We start from the raw sequence: 23,800 nt of genomic DNA, 5'->3' as shown, positions 1-23,800 counted from the left end.
CCTTTGGTGACCTTTGGGTCCTAAAGGTGCTCTCCCTGTCCTGGGAGGGTGGAGGCTCAGCAAATCCCACCCCCAGCACCCCTCCCTGGGATAGGACCTTGGGGATGGGGTCATGAGGGCTCTTTTTGTGTCCCACCCCCCCTTTCCAGGGGAGCTCATGGGAAGCCAGCTCAGCTTGCTGTGTTTATTGATTCCTTTTGCTTCACCAGGGCACATGGGGCTAAATTAAAACCCAAAACCAACCCAAAACAACCCGGGGGGAGGATGGGGAAGGGCAGGGGGGAGGGAAAGAGCCTATCCCTCTCATGGGAATGTTGCTCCAAGGGTGGGACAGGTCCCCAAAAGGGTGGGACAGCCCCCCCCCTTGTACTGGGTGGGTGGGGGAAGCCCAGGGGGGGGGATGAGACAGACACGGGGGCTGCACCCAGACCCGCACCCCCTGGGTGGGGGGGGAGCTTCTGGCCCTGCCCCCCAGCTGCTCTTACCCCATGTCCCCATCCACCCCCCCAGCACAGTTTTTTCCCCCGGCTCCCATGGATCCGGCAGCCCCATCCCAAGAGGTCCACGCCTCCAAACCGAACCGGGAGTCCGAGGTGTAGCCAAGGGATGCGGTGTCAAACTGGGGAAGGGGCGGGGGGGGGAGGAGAAACCCCATCCATCCATCCATCCATCCCCAACCTTCCCGGGGGGTTCGGCGAATTCCCTCGGCGGTCCCGGGGTGGTGAGGAGGGGGCGAGGCGGTCACTGGTGTGCGGTGAGGTTGGGTCCGGGTGAGGAGGGGGGGGTCGGGGGTCTCAGCTGGGGCTGCGGGTCGGGCTGCCTTGGGTGCTGTCGCTCACCAGGCACTCGCTGGATTTCAGGCTGGGCAGGGATTTGCAGCTGGGCAGGGATGCCAGGGAGCCGCAGAGCCCCAGCATGGAGGGGGTGGGATCCTTCCCTGCGGGCACAGAGAGGAAGAAAAGGGGGGAAGGGAGTCACGGGGGGGCTGCAGCTTCACACCCCAACCCTGCCGCGGGGGAGGGGGGACCACGAGTGGGACCTTGCACTGTCGGGACAATAGCGTTGGTGTCAGGGTCCCGGTAGCTTGGGGGGTGCCCATCCAGGGGACATGCTGAGCCCCCGCCCCCCCTCCCGGGGTACCCTACGGTGTGTGTCTGGGGGGGGGGGTCTTACCCAAGGGCCCCCAGGGCTCCCCTTCGCGTTTGCCCTCGCCCAGGCACTGGGAGTCGGAGCTGAGGCTGTTGCCGGGTGAGAGCTGCTCGGTGCTCACGAAGCTTTGCCTGAGGAAGGGACGGCACTGAGCCCCCCCCCCCCCCCCACAACCCCAACCCCCCCGGGGGCCAGGACAGCCCCTCCCCAAAACCAGGGGCACCCCTTCTCTCCATCCCCTCTCCAAGGGAGATTCCTCCCCTCCACCTTCCCCGGGGTGGGATGGGGCGCGGGGTGAGGGTGGCTCTGTGTGTGTTTGTCCCCCCCCCCACAGCCCCCCCAGGGTTACCTCCTGTAGAGTTTGCTGTCCGAGCTGCTCTCGTTGCCGTTGAGGGTCCCCAGGGAGGGCCACTGGTTCACCAGGGGTGTCACCATCTCCTTGGACAGCTGGGTCAGCTGGGGGTTCTCGCTGGGGATCAGCCCCGTCCTGCACCAAAGGGAGGGGGCTCAGCACCCAGCAGAGCCACCGGCGCTGTGGACCTCCCGGGGGACACTGGGGGACACCGCTACATCCCGTGGGGACACTGGGGACCTTCCTGATCTACAGCACACAAGAAACACCCGGGTGCTGGGGAGCTGCCACCCATCACACCCACTGGGGAAAATGGGACACTCAGGACCCCGTTCCCACATGGGGATCCCTGGGAAGCCACCACCCATCAACAAACACCCCACAGGGTGTACGGGGACACCCCTGAAGCCCATGGGACCCCCACCCAGGTTTGGTCCCCCTGAAGCCCATGGGACCCCCACTCAGGGTTGGTCACCCTGAAGCCCATGGAGGACCCCCACCCAGGTTTGGTCACCCTGAAGCACATGGGACCCCCACTCAGGGTTGGTCACCCTGAAGCCCATGGGACCCCCACCCAGGTTTGGTCACCCTGAAGCACGTGGGACCCCCACTCAGGGTTGGTCACCCTGAAGCTCGTGGGACCCCCACCCAGCTTTGGTCACCCCAAAGCTCGTGGGACCCCACCCAGGCTTGGTCACCCTGAAGCCCATGGGACCCCCACCCAGGTTTGGTCACCCTGAAGCCCGTGGGACACCCACTCAGGGTCGGTCACCCTGAAGCCCGTGGGACCCCCACCCATCCACCCACCCAGCCACAGCACCCATCCCGTGGGTGCTGGGTCCCCACTCACAGCTGCTCCTGCAGCTCCAGGATGACGCCCTCCAGCTCCCTCTTCTCCAGCTGGTTCTGCACCATCACCTCCTCCAGCCGCAGCTTCAGCTGCTTGTTCTCTGCCTCCAGGTCCTTCAGCTGCGACTCCCGCAGCCTCACCAGCTCCTCCAGGTACCCCTGGGCAAGGCCACCAGCACCAATGTCCCCAGGGCCACCCAGGGTGACAAGGAGAGGGCAGCCTGGAGGACCAGCGAGGGGAGGGAGCAGGGGGGGCAACCCCGCCCCCAACCCTGATGGAGTAGCAGGGGTTAAACACCAGCCAGGCTGGCAGCAAAAATCTTGTGGGTTTTTGGGTTTTTTGGTGGTTTTTTTTTTTTTTTTTTTTTTTTTTTTGATTGGTCGGAAACGGAAGTGCTGAGGGTGGTAACAGGCTGAGTCCTGCTCTTACCTCTGCTGTCAGGGGTGCTCCCAAAGAATGTTTGTCAGTGTGGTGATAGGGGCTTTGTATGTATGGGTTATAAATGTAAATGTAAATGTAAATGTAAATATAAAGTCTATAAATACAAATCCTATAAATATAAATATAAATTATAGAAATATATATTATAAAATATATATTATATACTATATACTATATATTATATACTATATATTATATACTATATAATAGATATAATATAATATTAATATAATATAATAGATATAATATAAATATAAATATTATATAATATATATGTACTATATACTATGTACGATATACTATATAATATACAATATAATATAATATATACAATATATAATGTATTACATATAATATATAATATGTAATATGTAAATGTAATGTATAATATAAAATTTATAATATATATCTCTATATAAATATATATGATATATAATAATATATAATGTATAATGTATAATGTATAATATATAATATATAATATATAATATGTAATATATAATTGAATTATGGTATATGGTATATAATATATCATGTAATATATAATATATTATGTATTTTTTGTAATTATATTATATATTATAATGTATAATGTATAATGTATAATGTATAATATATAATATATAATATATAATTGATATATGGTATATGGTATATAAATATAATGTAATATATAATATATTATGTATTTTTGTAATTATATTATATATTATATTATATATATTATATATAATATATATTATATATAATATATTATATATAATATATATTATATATAATATATATAATATATTATATAATATAATATATTATATAATATATATAATATAATAATACAATAATAATATGATAATATATAATAATACAATAATAATATAGAATATATAATATAATATAATATATATAATATATATTATATATATAATATATATTATGTATTATAATATATAAAGTAAAATAATATATATAATATATATGTGTAATATATATTATATATTCTACATATATATAATAATATGTAATATATATATATATATATGTGATATATGTGTGTGTATATATATATATACATATATACACATATCTCTGCACATCCACCCCAGCTCCCTGGTACCTTTTGGGCATAAACGATGCGGAATTTCTTCTCCATCTTGCGCCACTTGTTGTACCAGCTGTCATCATCTGTCACCAGGGGCAGGTAGGGGTGGTCGGGGGAGCTGTCCTCACTCGTGCTGCTCCCCACGCTGCCCCTCTCCTCCTCCTCACTCAGGTGGTCGTACCTGGGGGGGGGGACACAAGGGGGGGGCTCAGTGGTGGAGGTGACACCGCAGCCGAGGGTGGGGGGAGCCAGCAGGGTGCTGGGGGGGGTCAGGGGGTGCCCGGGACACCCCAACTCTCCTCACCTCTGGGTGAACTTCAGGTAGGGGGTGTAATCGATGACCATGGGCATCTTCCCATCCATCACCTCACCTTCAGGCAGAAGCTGAGAGGTGACAGGAGGAGCGGAGAGTCATGTTCTGGAGTGGGGGGGACAGCGGGGACCCCCTCATCATCCCCCCCATCCTTACCTGAAGTCGATGGTCCCCAGCCCAACCAGCATCCCGGTGAGCACCACGGCCTCTTCCCGCAGCATGATGGAGCCATCCTCATAAAACCTCCTGGAGGGGGGAAACGTGGCACCACGGGCACCCACCAGCACCCCAAACCTCCCCCCTGCCCCCCGAGGTGGCTGGGGGGGGGGGGGGGGCTGCTCACCGGGTGGGTCCGGGTGTCCCTCAGGGCTGTGGTGAGGTACTCAGAGATCCGTTTCTCCATCAGTGCCACACGAATCCAGGCCCGGCCCTACAAGGGGACAGCCCTGAGGACCGTGGCCACCACTGGCCACCCATTGGGTGCCACTTGCAGCTGTCCCCTGCCACGGTCCTGCCTGTCCCCTGAGGGTCTGGGCACTATCAGGAGTGTGGCCTCCACCCCAGAGCTGCTTTTGGCCCCATTTTTTCCCCATGGGGACTCCCAGGTCCTGGTTCTGCCAGTGACCCCGTGGGGTGCTGTGGGGTGAGATGGGGCTGCAGGAGGGGGAGGGAATAGGGACAGAGAGAGTGGGATGGGATGGGATGGGATGGGATGGGATGGGGATGGGGATGGGGATGGGATGGGATGGGATGGGATGGAGATGGGAGTGGGATGGGGATGGGGATGAAAATGAGGATGAGATGGGATGGGCTTGGGGTAAAAATGGGCAGAAGATGAGGATGGAGGTGAGAATGGGATGAAATAGAGATGGGATGGGATGGAGATTGGATGGGATGGAGATGGGGGTGGGATAAAATGAAGATTAGGACAGAGATGGGGATGGGGATGAAAATGAGGATGAAAATGAGGATGGGATGGGGATAAAATGGGCAGAAGATGAGGATGGAATGAAACAGAGATGGGATGGGATGGGATGGAGATAGGGGTGGGATAAGATGAAGACAAGGACAGAGATGAGGATGAGGATGGAGATAGGATGATGAGGGAGATGGGACAGTGATGGGGATGAAGATGGGGGTGCTCCCTGTGCCAGGGACAGGGTGTGAATGGAAACAGGGGCGGGGACGGGAACGGGACTGGAGACAGGGGACAGGGCTGGGGGTGGCACCTCCCTGACCTTGGCCCTGGAGGTGCTGATGTTCTCCATGTTCTCGATGCTGCTGACGCAGTTGTTGGGGACTTTGCTGCAGGCCAGGCGGATGTAATCCCAAAACCCGTGCTGCCCATCCGAGCTGAACCAACTGATGGGACCTGCGGGGACCCAGGGGCTGCAGGGGACACAGGACCCCAAAAAACCCCGACCCGGAGCCCCGGACACCGCTCCCAGTGCTGTCACTCGTGTGACACAGGGCTGGGGGACACGAGGACTCGAGGGGGCTGCAGGGCCACCTGTCCCCGAGGGTCCCCCCTTTACCTTTGAAGCGGTGGCTGAGGATCTGCTCGAGGATTGCAGCAAAGTTCACGAATTCCTCCGAGGAGTCGTCGATGGGGTCTGCCGTGTATTTATCCAGCAGGCTCTTCACCGAGAACCTGAGGGGAGAGTGGGTGGGTGGGATGGGTGTCACGGGTGGGAGCGGACTCCCACCCAGCCCCCCGCCCCCCCCCCCCCAATCCTTCTTCTTGGGCGTGTGACCAAAACGCTTTTGCAGCTTTTGGCTTCGGGGCAGGAAGAAGGAGGGGGGGGGAGGGCTGTGCCTCGCTGACCCCCGCGTCCCCGGGGATCCCTCCGGGGCAGTCGCCGCTCCCCCGCCGTGCAAGTGGCCAGGAAGGGCGAACAAAGGCCCCCTTCCTCCCCGGCCGTGCGCGGGCGGTGATGGTTTCCCCTTCCGCCGCTCCTGCCCGTGGAGAGAAAGATGCTGGAGGCACGAAAGGAGCTGAGAGCCCGGCGGGGCAAGGAGGGGGGGGGGACGGGAAGGGACGGGGTGGGTGGTCAGGGCCACGCGTGGGGAGGTGAGGTTTGGGGGTGATGGCAGGGGAAGGGTGGGGTCAGCGTGGAGGTGGGGTCTGGAGGTGCTTGGTGGGATGGTGGGGAGGGTCTGGACATGGGCTGGATAGGACGAGGGGACTGGAGGTACCCCTGTGGTATGGCAAGAGGATCTAAAGGGGTCCTCATGTCATGAGAGTGGGGGCTAGAGGTGCTCTGTGACATGATGGGGAGCTCTGACGGGTCTCCATGTCGTGACAGTGAGGTCTAGAGGTGCCCTGTGACATGGTGAGGGGATCCAGGGGGTCCCCATGTCATGACAGCAGGTTCAGGAGGGACCCCATGCCATAGTGATGAGGCCTGAGGGTCTCCATGTCATGAGAGCAGGGTCTAGGAGTGTCGTGACAAAGAGCTCTGGGTGTCCCCATGTCGTGATAGTGGGATCTAGAGGTGTCCCTCCCATGGTGAGAAGCCCTGGGGCCTCCCAGACCCTAAAATCAGGACCTGTGGTTCCCTGGCATGGTCACCCCAAGCCTCGGTGCCCCCCATGTCCCACCCTGTGACCCCCAGGCTCCGGTCACAGCCCAGCCAAGCAGCCCCTGACCAAGGGCTGGGGGGTGTCACCCCATCCCTGTGCCTGGGGACAAACAGGGGGCACCAGCCCCCCTCCCACCTGTCCCCACCACACCACCCTTGTCCCCCCCCATCGGTCCAGGTGGCCGCTGCCATGGCAACCCTCATCCTCCATCCCTGCTGCCTCCATTGCTCCATCCCTGACACACGGAGCAGGGCTGGGAAGGAGCAGGGGGGGGGGGAGCCTGACGTCACTTCCTTGGCCCCCCGACCGCAGGGGGGTCCCCAACCCCATCGCCCCCCTTCTCCCAGCCCCTGCTGCCCCCGGAGACCATCTCTCCCCCCTCCCCCCCCACCTCTTCTCCCCCCCCCCCCCGCGGCTGCCCGGGGCATCACCAGCACCCTCCATATTGGCGTTGTGTCCCCAGCCCCCCCCTCACCACCACCCCCGGGACCCCCCTCAGCTTCATCGCCTGCAGCCCCCCCCCGCCTGTAGCCCGCCCCCCCCCCCCCCCCCCCCCCCCCCCCGCCTTTCCCTGCATCCCCATCCTCCTTCCCTGCTCTAAATCTGTATTCCCCCCCCAGCAAAAAGCGAGCACACCACCACCAAACCCCCCCCCCCCGGGGTGATCGGGCTGCTGAGGGGTGTGAAGAGCCCCCCCAGCCCTCCCCCTCCCCCTCTCCCCCCCCTCCTTAACCCTCCTCCTCTTCCTCCCATCCCCCTCTCCATCTCCATCCCCGGCACCGCTCTTCCCCTCTCTCCCTCACCTTCCCCCCCGTATTATTTTGGGGGTTCCCCCTTTCTTCATCCAAACCCCCCCCTTCTTTTCCCTTTCCCTCCCCCCCCCAACCTGCAGACGGTGATGAGGTTTTTCCTCTCCACGGCGATGTTCCTGGAAGAGGTTTTTCTTGGCGGAGAGCCCCAGAGCCATGGCAGCCCGCAGCCGACTCCCTCCCACCCAGCTCGGCAAGGCCACGGCCGATGGCCCCTTCCCCCGGGGGACACCTTCCCCCGTGTGTGTCCCCCCCCCGACCCACGCCAACCAAACCCCCCCCCCCCCAAAGCCCCGCGCAGGCTTCGCTCCGATGATGCCCACGGCAACGGGCCGGGCGCCGCCCCCCCCCCCCCAAAAAAAAAAAAAAAAAAAAGGGATGCGGGGCCTGAGCCTCACCCCGCCCCCCCGGTCCCCCCCCCACCCCCCCAAATTTCACGCCTGGGGTGGGAATAAAGGGGGAGGGAGGGGGAAGATGGGGGGGTTACTGTCCTCCCCCTCCCCCGGGGGGGGGCATCTCTGCCCAGCCCCTCACCGTGACGTCCTCGGGGGGGGGGGGGGGAAACAGGGTCCAGTCGGAGCCTGGGCAGCCCCCCCCCCCCCGCATAACTAAGGGTGTCCTTGGCCCCCTCCCCACGGCCACCCCGCCCCCTGCTTTGGGGGCTGCTGAGCATCCCTGCTCCCTGTGGGGTCTGGGGGTGCATGAGACCTCCCCCCCCTCACCCCCCCACTCCCCGAGCAGGGGGAGCGTGGAAGGGCTGGCTGTGCCGAGGGGGGAGCCCCCCCAGTGCTCCCAACACCCACTTCTGTGCCGTGCCTCAGTTTCCCCACCGATGTGACAGAGAAATCGGGGAGGGGGTGAATCCCACAGGCACCCACGCGTGTGTGTGTGTGTGTGTGTGTGTGTGTGTGTGTGTGTGCGTGTGTGTGTGTGCGTGTGTGTGCGTGTGTGTGTGCGTGTGTGTGCGTGTGTGCGTGTGTGTGTGTGTGTGTGTGTGTGCGTGTGTGTGCGTGTGTGTGTGCGTGTGTGTGCGTGTGTGCGTGTGTGCGTGCGTGTGTGTGTGTGTGCACAGCACCCAGATAAATCAGAGTCACCCTCAGCAGAGAGGTGACCCCCCCACCCCCACCCCAACCCTGGGGACACCTCCCACCCCCTCCTCTGCCCCCTGCAAAGAGCCCCCAGCCCATAGCACCCAGCCGGGGGGCAGCAGGGTGACCCGCAGGGGAGGGACCCCCCCCAAATCCCCGGGGTGCTGTAGGGAGGGGAGCCCTTGGCAGCACCCAGATAACGCCCGGGCCCTTATCAGAGCACCCAGCCCGCAGCTATCACCCACCCCCACCCCACGCCCCCCCGCCCCCGCCGCGGGTGTCACCGCGTCCCCAAGGCAGGGGACAGGCTCTGTCTGCGCTGTTCCCCCCGGTGCCACCTTGACCGTGCCACAAGCGATGTCCCAGCAGCCAGGATGTCCCCACAGGTGTCCCCAAGCACAGGGGGCAGGGAGGGGGTTGGAGTGTACGTATGCACGCGTGTGTGTGTGCACACGCTTGTGCGTGTGTGTGGGCTCACCCACCCTTACCCCTTTCCCCGTGCCCCAGGATTTGGGGCTGGGAGCCCTTTAGGAAGGCTGCAGATGTAGAGACGCAGGCACACTGGTGCACACGCGTGTGCAAAGGCACGCGGGCACACTGAGCGTGCACCCAGGTGTGTGCGCACACAGCCAGGCACACGGGTGCACACACGTGGGCTCGCACACGCGTGTGAACGCACACACACAGGTGCACATACACACGTGTGCGTACACAGAAGTGCACACACAACTGCACATACACACACGTGTGCATACACAGACGTGCACACGCGCACACACACGTGTGCACACGCACACACACACTCTCAGCCCTCACTCTGAAGCCACCATCCCTGCCCCCCCCTCTCCACAGAGCACCCCGGGGACAGCTGGAGGCCCGGACATGTCCCCTGTCCCTTCCAGCCCCCCCAATCCTCCCTTCCCCCCACCCTCCCAGCCTGGGGAACCTCCTTGGGAACCCCTTTTTTTTTTTTTTGAATTTTTTTCGATTAAAAAAAAAAGAGAAAAACCCCAACCCCGGGAGAAGAGGGGGGGGGACACACACAGATACACACAGCCCGAGGGTTCCCGGGGATTCCCCCCGCAGGGAAACCCCGAGATTGGTAAACAAGATAGTGAGGGGGGGGGGGGGGTGAGGAGGAAGAGGGGGGGGGGGGGCACTGGGAGAGCAAACTGGCCAAGCTGGGACCGGGCGAGTGGCTCTGGGGAGGTCCAGGGCCAGGCAGGGTGCAGGCAGGGTGCAGCCTGGGTGCTCGCAAGATGTTGCACCCCGATAACCTTGTTTACGGGGGGCCCCGGGGGGGGCGGGAGCCCCGAGGGGGGGGGACAGATTAGGGAGGTGACGGTGACTCAGGGCATTCGGGTGTCGCTGGCAGCTGCGGGCAGAGCGCGGGCAGGGGCGGCGCGGAGGCACCCCCGGGGTAGGTGTGGGGGTCACGGGGGGCACCCGGGGGTCTCCCTGGGGGTGGGGGTGGGGGTGGGGGGGGTCAGTTGGAGCAGGTAGGGTGGGGGGAGCGCCCCTAGGGGGTTCCCCGGAGCGGGGTGGTGGGGTCTGTAGGGTTGTGAGAGGGGAGGGGGTGCTGGGGAGGGAGGTGATGTGGGATGCGGATCCTGGGGGGGGTAGAGGGGGGAGCTGCATGGGGGGGATGTATAGGATCCATGCTGAGCACCTGCTGCTCGTGGGGTCCCAGCCACGCTGCACGGGTGGGATGGGATGTATGGGATCCATGCTGAGCACCTGCTGCTCGTGGGGTCCCAGCCACGCTGCACGGGTGGGATGGGATGTATGGGATCCATGCTGAGCTGCGGTGGTACCTGCTGCATGAGGGGTCCCAACCACGCTGCGTGGGTGGGGTGGGACGTATGGGATCCATAGTGAGCCAGGCCAGTACCCACTGTGGGAGGGAGCCCACCCACGCTGCAGGCATGGCGTGGAACGTATGGGATCCATGCTGAGCTGTGTTTGGTACCTGATGATGCTCGAGGGATCCCGGCCACGCTGCGTGGGTGGTGTGGGGTGTATGGGATCCATACTGAGCTGTGGTGGCACCCGCTGCAGGAGGGAGTTCAGCTGTACCATGGAGAGGGCTTGGGGATGTATAGGATCCATACTGAGCTGTGGTGGTCCCTGCTGCTCCGGGGATTCCAGCCACACTGCATGGATGGTGTGGGATGTATAGGATCCATACTGAATGCCTCTGCGGGAGGGGTGGGCTCCATGCTCCCTGCACGGGGCCCGTGTGTGCTTGGGGAGGTATGGGCTCTATACTGAGCCTTGATGGATGGGGTGAGGCACAGGGGCTGCGCGGGGCGGGAGGTATGGGCTCTATACTGAGCTCCTCGGCAGTGTGGGGTAGGAGACATGTGGGGTGCAGGAGGTATGGACTCCATACACCCGGGGTGTACCCTATAGGAGCTTTGGGCTCTATACTGCGCACCCGGGGTGTATCCTATAGGAGGACTGAGCTCTCTGCTGAGCACACGGGGTGTTCCCTATAGGATCTTTGGGCTCTATCTGGCCCCGAGCGATGCCGGGGGTGCAGGCTCCCTCCCGACCCCCCGTGTAGGACATATGGGCTCTATAGGGTGAGGGTGGCACAGGGACGGCTCCAGCGGGTGGGGGTGACCTGGGCACAGGGTCCCGCTCTGCCCCCCGGGACAAAGCGGGGGGCAGCGGGGGGAGCGGGGCGGGGTCCCGGGCGTTATCAGCGGGGCACAGCCCGGTACACCGGGATGATGCAAGAGCCGCCGGAGGGGCCGGGGGGGGGCCGGGGGGGGGGCCCCGGGACGGGACGGCCTGGGGGGACCGGGGGCAGCCGGCGCTGCGGGGCCAGGCGGGGCAGGAAGGAGGAGGCCGGGTCCGGAGCCGTCCCGGTTCCCGTGGCCCCGCCGCGGCTCCCGCGCCCCGTCGGGGATCCCGCGGCCCCAGCGGGGGCTCCGTGACCGCCCCCTCCCCGGCTCCCGCCGCCCCCGCCGGCATCACCCTGGTGAGATCTAGGGGGGCTGGTCCCCCCCCTCAAAGCCCCCCCCACGCCCTGATCTTTCAGACACCCCCTCCAGCTGCACACCCCTGGGTCAGGATGGTGCAGGGGGGCAGCCAAGGTCCCCGTTCCCCCCCCCGACTGGAGGGGAGGTGTCCCGCTGCGGCTGGGGGGGTTGAGGAGGTCCCACGCAACTCCCCCCCCCCCCCCCCGGAGGCTCTGGGACTGGGGGCAAGTGGAGGGTCATGGGGTCGGGTTATAGGGGAGAGGGGGGACCTGCTGGGTCCCCCGGGGCTGCCGCGGGGGGGGGCACAGTGCGGGGCCAGCTCGCCCCCTGGCGGTTGTGTCCCCCCCCGCCCCCCCCCCGGCCCTGGGGCAGCTGCGGGGGGGCGGGGGAGAAGCCCTGGGCGGGGGGGCAGAGGGAGAACGGGAAGGGCAGAGGGAGGTTGCAGGTAAAATCCGCATCCCCCCCCCTCCAGGCACCCACCCGCCACCCGGGGGGGCTGCAGAGGCTTTGGGTGCTGAGGGTGGGTGGGGGCAGCAGAGCCACCACCCCCCGCCCCGGGGTGGGCGCTCCGGGTTGTTGCGGGGTGCGTGTGCCATCCCGCTCCAAGCGGCACCCGTGAACCCCGCTGTGCCTCAGTTTCCCCTTTCTCACCCCAATGCTCTGCCAAGGGGCTGGCTGGGGACCCCGGGGGTGGCAGTGGGGGACCCCAGCCCCTGTGCGTGGGTCTATAAGGGACCCTATCTATGTGTGAGGGTCTGTATGAGACCCCAGCCCCTCCGTATGGGTCTGTACGGGACCCCAGCCCCCGGGCGTGGGTCTGTAGGGGCCGTGACCCCTGAGTGCAGGACACGGTGGGACCAACCGCCCCGCGTGGGCACGGGTGGGCCGGGACAGATGCCGTGTCCCCGGTGAGACGCTGCTGGGGCTCTGCCATGGCCTGACGTCCGTTCCCACCACGGATGGCAGCAGGGCAGGGCACCGGGTCCCCAGGGACCCCCCCCCCATCCCCTCCCGGCCGGCGGGGAGCGGGTGACGCAGGCAGGGACTGCAGGAATGGTCCGGGTGTCCATCCCCCATCCCAGGGGACAAACCCCACATCCTGGGGAACACCGAGTGCTGCCCCAAACCTCCCCTAACATCTTTTCTCTCCCTTTCCCCCCGTGCCCGGTCCAGGCCGGGTTATGGTGCCGCCGGGCTGACTGCTGGGACGCAGCGAGGTGGCAGCAGGGGCCGAGCCCGGAGCCATGGAGGGGCCCGGCCAGGTAGGGACCCCCGGCCCCAAGCCTCGGCCCCTGGCCCCCCCGGCCAGCTCCTGCCCCTCCCCCGGCACGGCCCCGGCGAGGACCTGGGGGTGCTGGTCCCCTCTGAGCCCTTTTCTGTTTTTATCCCACAGGAGGCCTACGAGGAGGGGATGAGGAGGAGCCTGGACCCTGAGGGCTACGAGGATCCTGGAATAAAGAGCTCCCGCCTGTCCCTGGGGGAGATGAGCAGTGAGTGGCTCCCCCGGGTGCTGGGGGACAGGGGCACACTTGGGCACCAGGGTTGCATGGGGTGGCACTGCATGGGCACTGGTGTCACACGAGCACTGGGGTTGCATGGGGTGGCACTGAGTGGGCACTGGTGTCACACGGGCACCAACACTGCATGGGTGGCACTGCATGGGCACTGGTGTCACACGAGCACCAATGGTGGCACTGAGTGGGCACTGGTGTCACACGGGCACCAACACTGCATGGGTGGCACTGCATGGGCACTGGTGTCACACAAGCACCGATGGTGCATGGGGTGGCACTGAGTGGGCACTGGTGTCACACAGGCACCAATGGTGCAGAGGTGACAGTGCTGCATGGGCACTTGTGTGGGAAGTGGCACTGGGTGGGTGCCAGTGCCTCAGGGGCACCAGTGGACCCAGGTGGCATGCTGCATGGGTGTCAGTTTTGTGGGTGCCAGCGTGGCACAGGGCAGAGAGCACAGGGTGTGGGGGTGCCAGTGCTGCTGTGGCACCAGGCTGCGTGGCAAGGAGGTGTTGCACGGGCAGGAGCACTGCACAGGAAGGTTGCATGGGTGCCAGGGTCGCATGGGCACGGTGTTGCATGGGTGCCAGCCTTGCACGAGCATGTTGCACGGGTGCCAGCATTGCACGGGCACCAGCATTGCATGGGGGCCAGTGTTGCACGGGTGCCAGCATTGCACAGGTGCCATTGTTGCACGGGTGCCAGTGTTGCACAAGCATGTTGCACGGGTGCCAGCGTTGCACGGGTGCCAGTGTTGCACGGGCAGGGGGCTCGCTCAGAGCCCGGGGGGGCTCGGACAGGACACTCAGCCCTCAGGGTCACATCGTCCCCAGGCAATGACACCCGGAGCAGGTGAGGTGTCACTTCCAGGGCTGTGGGTGCTGAACTCGGGGACCCAGAGCCCCTCGGGAATTTAGGGAGGGTCTTTGTGCCCCAGAACGTCCCTTTTCCCAAACTTAATTTGGAGCCACCGCCCCAAGGGGGTGCTCAGGCCACACCAGCACCCAGCTCCTGGGGTCCCCTCTTCTTTTTTTTTTTTTGGGGGGGTGGTCCGGGGGGTAACGCTGCCGCCTGTTCTGCGCAGGGGCCAGCGCTGGCACCGCGTCCCCCCTGCAGGCTTGGAGGGCCAGAGCCGAGGAGCTGAAGCCCCTGCGGTGAGTCCCCCCTAAATTGGGGAGGGGGGGGCCGGCTGCTGCCCCACCTGCCCGGCTGGCATCGGCAAGGGGAGGCTGCCGGCACCCGTGGGTGCTGGCTCTGACCCCCCCGTCCCGGCGGTGTGTGTTTTGCAGGCAGTATCTGCCCGGCCGCCGGGGATGCTATGACCTGGATGGGAGGAGGCGCGGGGCCGGGGCCCCCCCGGGACAGGCCAGGCAGCGTGAGTGACCGCGGGGACACCGGGGGACAAAAGCCGACCCCGGCGTGTGTCCCCCATAGCCCTCCGTCGCGACGCTCACCCTGGCTTTGCCACCCCCGGTGTCCCGCAAGGGTGAATGTCACCCGGGTGTCAGGGCAAGCTGCGGGGTGGCCGTCACCCGGGTGTCAGGGCACACCGCGGGGTGACCGCTGCCGCTTGCCCGTAATCGCCGGCTGATTGAGGATAAATAAAGCTTTTGTTTGGGGTGAGGACAAGAACCACTTGGGGCTGAACGCCGGCTGGCGCCGGGCGGCTCGGCGGTGGTGGCAGCGGGCTGGGACGAGGACAGGCTCGTGCCCAGGTGCCACGCCGTTGGGGACACCAGGAGGGGACACTCGTGCCCTGTCCCCAGCCCCGTGGGCGCGGCACCCTTCAGCTGGCAGAGCGGGGGGCGGCATCACCCCGATGGGTGGCACCGACCTGGTCCCCAGAGGGGTGCGGGGGGGACAGGGTGAGCTTGTCCCCGCCACCGGGGTGGCTGCGGGCGGGCGGGACCTGTGCCGGTGTTTACTGTCAGCAAAGGCAAAGTGCTCCGGGATTTATGGTGCACACAGGGCGGCTGCGGGGCGTGGGGCTCGGGCCCCCCCTTTCTAGAGCTGGGGGGGCTGTGGGCAGCGCAGGGGGGGGAACAGGTAGGCAGGGGACAAGGACAGGGATACCCGGGGATGTGCTGTCCCTGCGTCAGCCCGAGGGACAGGGACCGGTGCTCGGGTCAGAGCTGTGCTGGTGGTAGGGTGGGGGGTCAGAGGGTGACCACCAGCTCTGCCCTCCCCCTGGTGTCCCCAGGCTGTCACCCTGCCCAGGAGGTGGGCTGCGGGGATGGGAGGGGCTGGAGCTGGGCAGAGGCAAAGGGGGGGGGAAGGGAGGGACAAATAAACGAACCCCAGCAGGGGCTGGGATGGGCAATGGGTGGGGGACACGTCCAGAGAGTCCCAACTGGGTTACGGGGCAGGGGACACCTCCAGGAGCCCCAACTGGGGCTGGGTGGGGGCGATGGGGCAGGGGACACCTCCAGGGGTCCCAGTTGGGGTCGGGTGGGGGTGATGGGGCAGGGGACACCTCCAGGAGTCCCAAGTGGGGCTGGGTGGGGGTGAAGGGGCAGGGGACACCTCCAGGAGTCCCAAGTGGGGCTGGGTGGGGGCGATGGGGCAGGGGACACCTCCAGGCAACTGCAGCCGGATCCGGGGTGGGGGCGATGGGGGGAGACACCTCCAACAGACCCCAAGGGGGTCAGCAGGCACCAACTAACCCGGGGGTGGTTCTGCTCACAGCTCCGTCAGTGACCGATGTGGACCTGGAGGCATCAGGAAGCAGGAGGCCCGTGTCCCACCAGGACACCCATGAGGTGGGTGCTGCCCTAGGGACCCCCCCATTCCCTCCCCATTCCTATGGGTGGGCAGACAGTGTGGCCACTCGGGGACAAACCCCACACCAGCCCCTGGGGGGACACAGGGGCACAAGGGGGGGGGTGTGGGGGTGCTGGCAGGGGCAGCCACAGCTCTAGGGCTCCTGGGGGACCTTGGTGTGGGCAGGGGGACCTTGAACCCCCCCCTGGCTCTGGCTGCAGGGCTACGTGGAGCTGCACGAACTGGTCGTGGGTAGCACGAAGGAGCTGTTCTGGATGGAAGCTGCCCACTGGCTCAAACTGGAGGAGGATTTCAAGGAAGCTGGGCACTGGAATCAGCCCCATCTCTCCTTCTTGACCTACCGCAGCCTCCTGGAGATCCGCAGGGCTTTGGCCAAAGGTGGGGACCCCAGGAAGGGCCGGGATGGTGCCGGGGGGACTCCCCCAAGGCCAGCAGGTTGGTGACAGCGCTGTCCCCTACAGGCGCGGTGCTCTTCGATGTGGAGGCCACCTCGCTGGCTGCCATCGCCCATGTCCTCATCGACCAAATGATCTACGAGGGGCAGCTCAAACCCCAGGACCGGGAGGACATCCTGAGGACGCTGCTGCTGCAGCACAAGTAGGGGCAGGGCTGGCAGCCCCTGGGGAGGGGTGCGGGGGGGCTGGGGGGGACACCCCAATGTTCAGGCTGCATCCATCCCCAGCAAATCCCTCTGGAAGCCGTCACAGGCTGGAAAAGCCCCTCAGCCATTTGGCTTCGCCTCCCAGCCCAGTTTGGGGGGGTCCCCACGCAACCGCGGGGCTGGGGATGTGTTATGGGGTGGTGGGTTTGTTTTTTGGGGTTTTTTTTTTTCAGTTTTCCGGGGGGATCAATGGTGCTGAACCAACCTGATCCCCCCCCCCCAGGCATCCCAAAGAGGGAGAATCGCTCGGGACACCCGCGCAGCTCCAGCGCTCGGGCACCGGGCGGGCAGAGGCGGAGCAACCGCTGCTGCGGGAGCAACAACCCCTGGAGCTGCGGAGCCTCGGGGGCACCGAGCAGGTGAGAGGGGACACGGGGACATGGGGGACACCGGGGGGACTCTGGGGGGCAAGGGACAAAGGTGTCAGGGCCGGCCAAAGCTGTCACACGGGTGCATTTGCACGGACGAGCGCAGGCTCACGCAGACGGTCACCCGCAGCCTTCCTGGCACGTGGGGTCACAAGCGTGAACATGCGTGTGCGGGCGTGCAAGCAGGGGAGGTGTTGCCGTGGGATGGTGCAGAGGTGGTGGTGAGGGAGCTGGGCTTGGAGGGGACACAGGAGGTGGAGGGGGACACACAGGGATGGTGGGGGACACAGTAGAGATGGAGGGGGACACACCAGGGAGGGAAGGGGACACACTGGAGGTGGTGGGGACACACTGGAAATGGAAGGGGACACACTGGAAATGGAGGGGGACACAGTAGAGATGGTGGGGGACACACCAGGGATAGTGGGGGACACCCTGGAGATGGAGGGGGACACAGTAGAGATGGTGGGGACACACCAGGGAAGGAAGGGGACACACCAGGGATGGATGGGGACACACTGGAGATGGAGTGGGACACACTGGAGATGGAGTGGGACACACTGGAGATGGAGGGGGACACACTGGAGATGGTGGGGGACACACCAGGGATAGTGGGGGACACCCTGGAGATGGAGGGGGACACAGTAGAGATGGTGGGGACACACCAGGGAAGGAAGGGGACACACCAGGGATGGATGGGGACACACTGGAGGTGGAGTGGGACACACTGGAGATGGAGTGGGACACACTGGAGGTGGAGGTGGACACACCAGGGATGGTGAGGACATGCAGGGGATGGTGGGGGACACATCGAGAAGAGAAGGGGACACAGCAGGGCTGGAGGGTGACATGCAGGGGACAGCCACCAAAGCCAGCCAGTTGACTCCTGCCATTGCTCTGCCCACCACAGAGCCTGGGGGGCACCACGAGCCCCCTGCTCCCCCAGAAGGTCCCCGAGGATGCTGAGGCCACCTTGGTCCTTGTGGGTGAGTGGGCAGGGGGTGGGGGGAGCAGGGTTGGGGTGGTGGGTGCTGGCTGAGGGGGGTGGGTGGGGGGTCGGGGTGCACAGTGGGAGCTTTGGTGTCCTCCTGCTCGCTCACTCGCTGCTTTTCTTGCACTTTTTTGGCTCTCCCCCACCCTCAGCCCTCACTGCCACCGCTGCTGCTGCTCAGCGCTGCTCTCCCTCATGTCCCTCTGTCCCCTGTGTCCCCGTGTCCCCGTGCTCCCACGCCCACCCACCCCTCTGTCCCCACGTCCCTGCACCTTTGCCTCCTGATGTCTGCATTCCCTGCCCTGTTCCCTTTGTCCCCTCATGACACGTGTCACCTCCCAATAACTCCATCCCGTTCCACTGTGTCCCCTTGTCCCCACACCCCAATGTTTTGTTGTCCCCATGCTCCTGTGTCCCCATGTCCCTGCACCTCTGCCTCCTGATGTCCGCGTGCCCTGCCCCATTCCTTTTGTCCCCACAACCTGTGTCACCTGCCAATAACCCCATCCCTGTTCCTCTGTGTCCCCTTGTCCCCACACCCCAACGTTTCATTGTCCCCATGCTCCTGTGTCCCCATGTCCCCCATGTCCCCATGACCTGTGTCACCTGCCAATAACCCCATCCCTGTTCCTCTGTGTCCCCTTGTCCCCACACCCCAATGTTTCAATGTCCCCATGATCCTGTGTCCCCATGTCCCCATGACCTGTGTCACCTGCCAATAACCCCATCCCTGTTCCTGTGTCCCCTTGTCCCCATGACCTGTGTCACCTGCCAATAACCCCCATCCCTGTTCCTGTGTCCCCTTGTCCCCACACCCCAATGTTTTGATGTCCCCATGTTCCCATGTTCCCATGCCCTTCCCCCTGTGATCCCCATCCCCCCCATCCCATCCCACCCCACCCCATCCCATCCCATCCCATCCCATCCCATCCCATCCCATCCCACCCCACCCCATCCCATCCCATCCCATCCCATCCCATCCCACCTCATCCCATCCCATCCCCCCCATCCCATCCCATCCCATCCCATCCCATCCCTTCCCATCCCATCCCATCCCCCCCATCCCATCCCATCCCATCCCATCCCTTCCCATCCCACCCCATCCCATCCCATCCCATCCCATCCCATCCCATCCCATCCCATCCCATCCCATCCCATCCCATCCTCCCCCCAGGCTGTGCAGCCTTCCTGGACCAGCCCACCTTGGCCTTCGTGCGCCTGAGGGCTGCTGCCACCCTGGACGGTGTCCTCGATGTCCCCCTGCCCGTCCGTTTCCTCTGGGTGGTCCTGGGCCCCGACTCCCCCCACCTCAGCTACCACGAGATCGGCCGCGCCGCTGCCACCATGATGGCTGAGAGGGTATGGGCTCACCTGCCACCCCTGTGTCACCCCCTCTGTCACCCCCTGTGTCATCCCTACCGTCACCCCCTTTGTCACCTCCAGTGTCACCTCCAGTGCCACCCCCACTGTCACCCCCCGTGTCACCCCTGTGTCACCCCCAGTGTCACCACCACTGCCACCCCCAGTGTCACCATCACTGCCACCCTCACTGCCACCTCCACTGCCACCCCCAGTGTCATCCCCAGTGTCACCACCACTGCCACCCTCACTGCCACCTCCATTGTCACCCCCACTGCCACCCCCAGTGCCACCCCAGTGCCACCACCACTGCCACCACCACTGCCACTACCACTGCCACCTCCACTGTCACCCCCACTGCCACCACCACTGCCACCCCCAATGTCACCATCACTGCCACCACCACTGCCAGTGGGGTGACACCTCCCCTCAGCACCCCAAGTCCCCAACCCTGAAGCTGCACCCTCGAACCGGGCTCATCCACCTCTGCCACCTCCCTCTCCTGTGCTCGTGTCCCTGTGGCCCCTTTTCACTGTCACCCCTTGTCCCCTGTGTCCCTGTGGCCCTGTTCTCACCTGTCCCCATGCCCCTGTGTCCCCATGTGCCCATAGCCCTGTGTCCAGATGTCCCCATGTGCCCAAGCCCCATCCTCCCGTGGCCCTATGGCCCCCGTGGCCCCCCTTATCCCCATGACCCCATATCCTCACACACCCTGTCCCCAGACCCCTCCATCCCCACATCCCCTGTCCCTCCACCCCCACGTCCCCTGTCCCTCCATCCCTATGTCCCCTGTCCCTCCACCCCCACCCCAGGATGGAGGGTCCCATGTCCCTCCACCCCATGTCCCCAGACCCCCACATCTCGATGTCCCCTGTCCCTCCATCCCCCCATCCCCAGACCCCTCTATCCCCATGTCCCCTTTCCCTCCTTCCCCACATCCCCAGACCCCTCTATTTCTATGTCCCCAGACCGCTCCATCTCGGTGTCCCCTGTCCCTCCACCCCACATCCCCAGACCCCTCCATCCCCCCCATCCCCTGTCCCTCCTTCCCCACATCCCCAGACCCCTCTATTCCTATGTCCCCAGACCCCTCCATCTCAGTGTCCCCTGTCCCTCCATTCCCATGTCCCCTGTCCCTCCACCCCATGTACCCAGACCCCTCCATCTCGATGTCCCCTGTCCCTTCATCCCCCCATCCCCTGTCCCTCCACCCCACATCCCCAGACCCCTCCATCCCCAGATCCCCTGTCCCTCCATCCCCACGTCCCCAGACCCCCCATCTCGATGTCCCCTGTCCCTCCACCCCCCCTGTCCCCTGTCCCCACACAGAGCCCCTCAGGGTGGGTTCCCAGCAGCACCCAAAGGTGTGGGAGCTGCCTACACCCCTTCTCCCCCGGCCACCCCGCAGGTTTTTCGTCGGGACGCTTACCTGGCCGAGGGTCGCCAGGACCTTCTGAGGGGGGTGGAGGATTTTTTGGAGGCCAGCATCGTCCTGCCACCCACCGAGACCCCCAGTGAGCAGCTGCTCCACGCCCTGGTGCCCCTGCAGCACCAGCTCCTCCGCCGCCGCTACCAACCCCCCGAGAAGACCCTGGGAGGGGATTTCTTGAAAGACCTGGGTAGGTTGGGGGGACCCCAACACCCCACACCCCCCCCTCAGCACCTTCATCCCCACGCTTGGTGGGACCCCAAACCTTCCATGTCCCTCTCTTTGTGTCCCCAGGGCTGGAGGAGCCGGGGCAGGAGGAGGATGATCCCCTGAGGAGGACGGGGAGACCTTTTGGGGGGGTTGGTGAGGGACATCTGCAGGAGGTACCCCAAATATCTCAGTGACATCAAGGATGCCCTCAGCCCCCAGTGCTTGGCCGCCGTCATCTTCATCTACTTCGCGGCGCTGTCACCCGCTGTCACCTTTGGAGGGTTGCTGAGTAAGGAAGGGGACGAGGGGGGGGTGGGGGGGGGAGGTGGCAGAAACCACAGCGTGGCTGGAAGGGACCTCCCGAGCTCATCAGGTCCGACCCACCCTGCCAGACCAGGCCACCCAGTAAGGGGGGGTCACCCAGGACAGGTTTAGGTGGGGTTTGGAAGCCTCCAGAGAAGGGGCCAGGGCTCTGTCACCCTCCCAGGTGAAATCCTTCACCCAGGACAGGTTTAGGTGGGGTTTGGAAACCTCCAGAGAAGGAGACCCCATAACCCCCACCTCCATCCTTCCTGGGCAGCCTGGGCCAGGGCTCTGTCACCCTCCCAAATGAAATCCTTCACCCAGGACAGGTCCAGGTGGGGTTTGGCAGTCTCCAGAGGAGACCCTACAAACATCCCCCCAGAGGCCAGGGCTCTGTCACCCTCCCAGGTGAAAACCTTCACCCAGGACAGGTTTAGGTGGGGTTTGGAAGCCTCCAGAGAAAGAGACCCCATAACCCCCACCTCCATCCTTCCTGGGCAGCCTGGGCCAGGGCTCTGTCACCCTTGCAGTGAAATCCTTCACCCAGGACACGTTCAGGTGGGGTTTGGAAACCCTCCAGAGAAGCAGACCCCACAAACACAACCCCCCCCCCCGAAGAGGCCAGGGCTCTGTCACCCTCCCAAGTGAAATCCTTTACCCAGGACAGGTTCAGGTGGGGTTTGGCAGCCTCCAGAGAAGGAGACCCTACAAACAGCCCCCCAAAGGCCAGGGCTCTGTCACCCTCCCAGGTGAAAACCTTCACCCAGGACAGGTTTAGGTGGGATTTGGAAGCCTCCCGAGGAGACCCCAAACCCCCCCCCCCCCCAGAGGCCAGGGCTCTGTCACACTTGCAGTGAAATCCTTCACCCAGGACAGGTTCAGGTGGGGTTTGGCAGCCTCCAGAGAAGGAGACCCCACAAACCCCTCTCTGGGCAGCCTGGGCCTCTGTCACCCTCCCAGTGATGAAATCCTTCTGATGTTTGTGTGGGACCCCCCCACCCATCACTCCTCCTCCTATCACTGGGACTCCCCCGAGCTGGGGGAGGGGGGTGGCACCTCCTGGGGATGGACACGGGGGGGGGGGGTTGGGGGTGGGGAGTGATTGCAGCCCCTTACCCTGGATGGAGGAACGTGGAGGAGGGGGACAATGTCCTGGCACCCACCAGCTCTGTGTCCCCCCCCCACCCAGGTGAGAAGACCAAGGGGCTGATGGGGGTGTCGGAGCTGCTCATCTCCACCTGTGTGCAGTGTGTCCTCTTCAGCCTCCTCAGTGCTCAGCCTCTCCTCGTCGTGGGCTTTTCGGGGCCCCTCCTGGTCTTTGAGGAAGCCCTTCTACTCGGTGGGTGCCTCCCTGCACCCCTGGGTGCCCCCCCAGCACCCTGGGTGCCCCCCCACCCCATCCCTGCTGATCCCCATGGTGGGGGGGGGGGGGGAGCTCCGGGTGTCCCCGGCGACCCCCGGGGGGTGCTGGGCACAGGGGACAATGCCACGAGGGGGTGGCACGGGGGGGATGGGACACGGAGGGTGGCACAGGGGTGATGGCACAGGGGTGATGATGTCATGTGGGTGATGACGTCACGCGGGTGATGTCATCGCGTGGGTCGAGCCCTCCGTTGGTGGCAGGGGGGTGACACGAGTCTTGTGACACCGTGTGGTGTCACCACACGGTGACCCCACAGGGGTCCTGCCCCACGTGGGACCCCGACACCCTCGGGCAGCAGGCACAGGGCCACCGTGGGACCCCGGGCTCTTTCCCCAGTGGGTGCTCCTCTCGGGGTGCTCCGTGGGGCTGACGGGGATGTCCCCCCCCCTCTGGCTCCCCAGTTCTGCAGTGCCAATGGCATGGAGTACATCGTGGGTCGGGTCTGGATCGGGTTCTGGATGATCCTGCTGGTGCTGGTGGTGGTGGCCTGCGAGGGCAGCTTCCTGGTGCGCTACCTCTCCCGCTACACCCAGGAGATCTTCTCCTTCCTCATCTCCCTCATCTTCATCTACGAGACCTTCTCCAAGCTCGTCACGGTGAGGGGGGGGGGGTCCCACGGTTGGGGGGGGGTGCAGGTCATGTTCCTCACCCATGGGAGTGGGGGGAGGAATGGCAAAAAGTGCAAGGAGGGATGGAGCTCCCCTTCCAGCCTCTCCTTCTCCTCCTCCTCCTCCTCCTCCTCCTCCTCCTTCTCCTTCTCCTTCTCCTTCTCTCCTTCTCCTTCTCCTTCTCCTTCTCCTTCTCCTTCTCCTTCTCCTTCTCCTCTCTCCTTTCTTCTCCTTCTCCTTCTCCTTCTCCTTCTCCTTCCCCTTCTCCTCCTCCTCCTCCTCCTCCTCGTTCTCCTCCTCGTTCTCCTCCTTGTCCTCCTCGTCCTCGTCCTCGTCCTCGTCCTCCTCCTCCTCCTCCTCCCCAGGGGTTTCCCTGCTCCTCCTTTTCTCCACGGGGGGTTCTGGGACAGGGAGGTGATGCCCAGGTTCCTTCTCCTGGCCCCCAGCAACCACAGTCCTTGCCCAAGACCCCATCTCCTGGA

At 62.9% G+C, this 23,800-nt stretch overlaps 2 protein-coding genes across 2 annotated transcripts in view; one reads left to right on the top strand and one right to left on the bottom strand.

The window, feature by feature from the left end:
* Window positions 1–170: 170 nt before the first annotated feature.
* Window positions 171–11,663, bottom strand: LOC139788352 (RUN domain-containing protein 3A-like). Its single transcript, XM_071728257.1, is given in 15 exon segments — window positions 171–937; window positions 1,174–1,280; window positions 1,499–1,636; window positions 2,352–2,509; window positions 3,907–4,072; window positions 4,196–4,265; window positions 4,268–4,275; window positions 4,361–4,457; window positions 4,556–4,634; window positions 5,443–5,576; window positions 5,740–5,855; window positions 7,674–7,729; window positions 7,731–7,903; window positions 9,173–9,413; window positions 11,115–11,663. Coding segments are annotated over 15 exon segments (2,235 nt in total). The 3' UTR covers window positions 171–794.
* Window positions 10,027–23,800, top strand: part of LOC139788351 (band 3 anion transport protein-like) — a 21,207-nt gene continuing 7,433 nt past the window's right edge. Inside the window, 17 exon segments of the mRNA XM_071728256.1 lie at window positions 10,027–10,104; window positions 12,845–12,933; window positions 13,065–13,161; window positions 14,270–14,339; window positions 14,475–14,560; window positions 15,871–15,944; window positions 16,167–16,344; window positions 16,428–16,563; window positions 16,851–16,986; window positions 17,906–17,981; window positions 19,161–19,345; window positions 20,754–20,964; window positions 21,069–21,127; window positions 21,129–21,273; window positions 22,477–22,616; window positions 22,618–22,626; window positions 23,112–23,549. Of these exon segments, the coding sequence (XP_071584357.1) occupies window positions 12,916–12,933; window positions 13,065–13,161; window positions 14,270–14,339; window positions 14,475–14,560; window positions 15,871–15,944; window positions 16,167–16,344; window positions 16,428–16,563; window positions 16,851–16,986; window positions 17,906–17,981; window positions 19,161–19,345; window positions 20,754–20,964; window positions 21,069–21,127; window positions 21,129–21,273; window positions 22,477–22,616; window positions 22,618–22,626; window positions 23,112–23,549 (2,058 nt within the window). The 5' untranslated portion in view covers window positions 10,027–10,104; window positions 12,845–12,915.

The sequence above is a fragment of the Heliangelus exortis genome, chromosome 29 (genome assembly GCF_036169615.1).
Source record: "Heliangelus exortis chromosome 29, bHelExo1.hap1, whole genome shotgun sequence".
NCBI classification, from domain to species: Eukaryota; Metazoa; Chordata; class Aves; order Apodiformes; family Trochilidae; genus Heliangelus; species Heliangelus exortis.
Note: the sequence above shows the minus strand (reverse complement) of the source record. Positions and strands in the feature narration are given on the sequence as shown.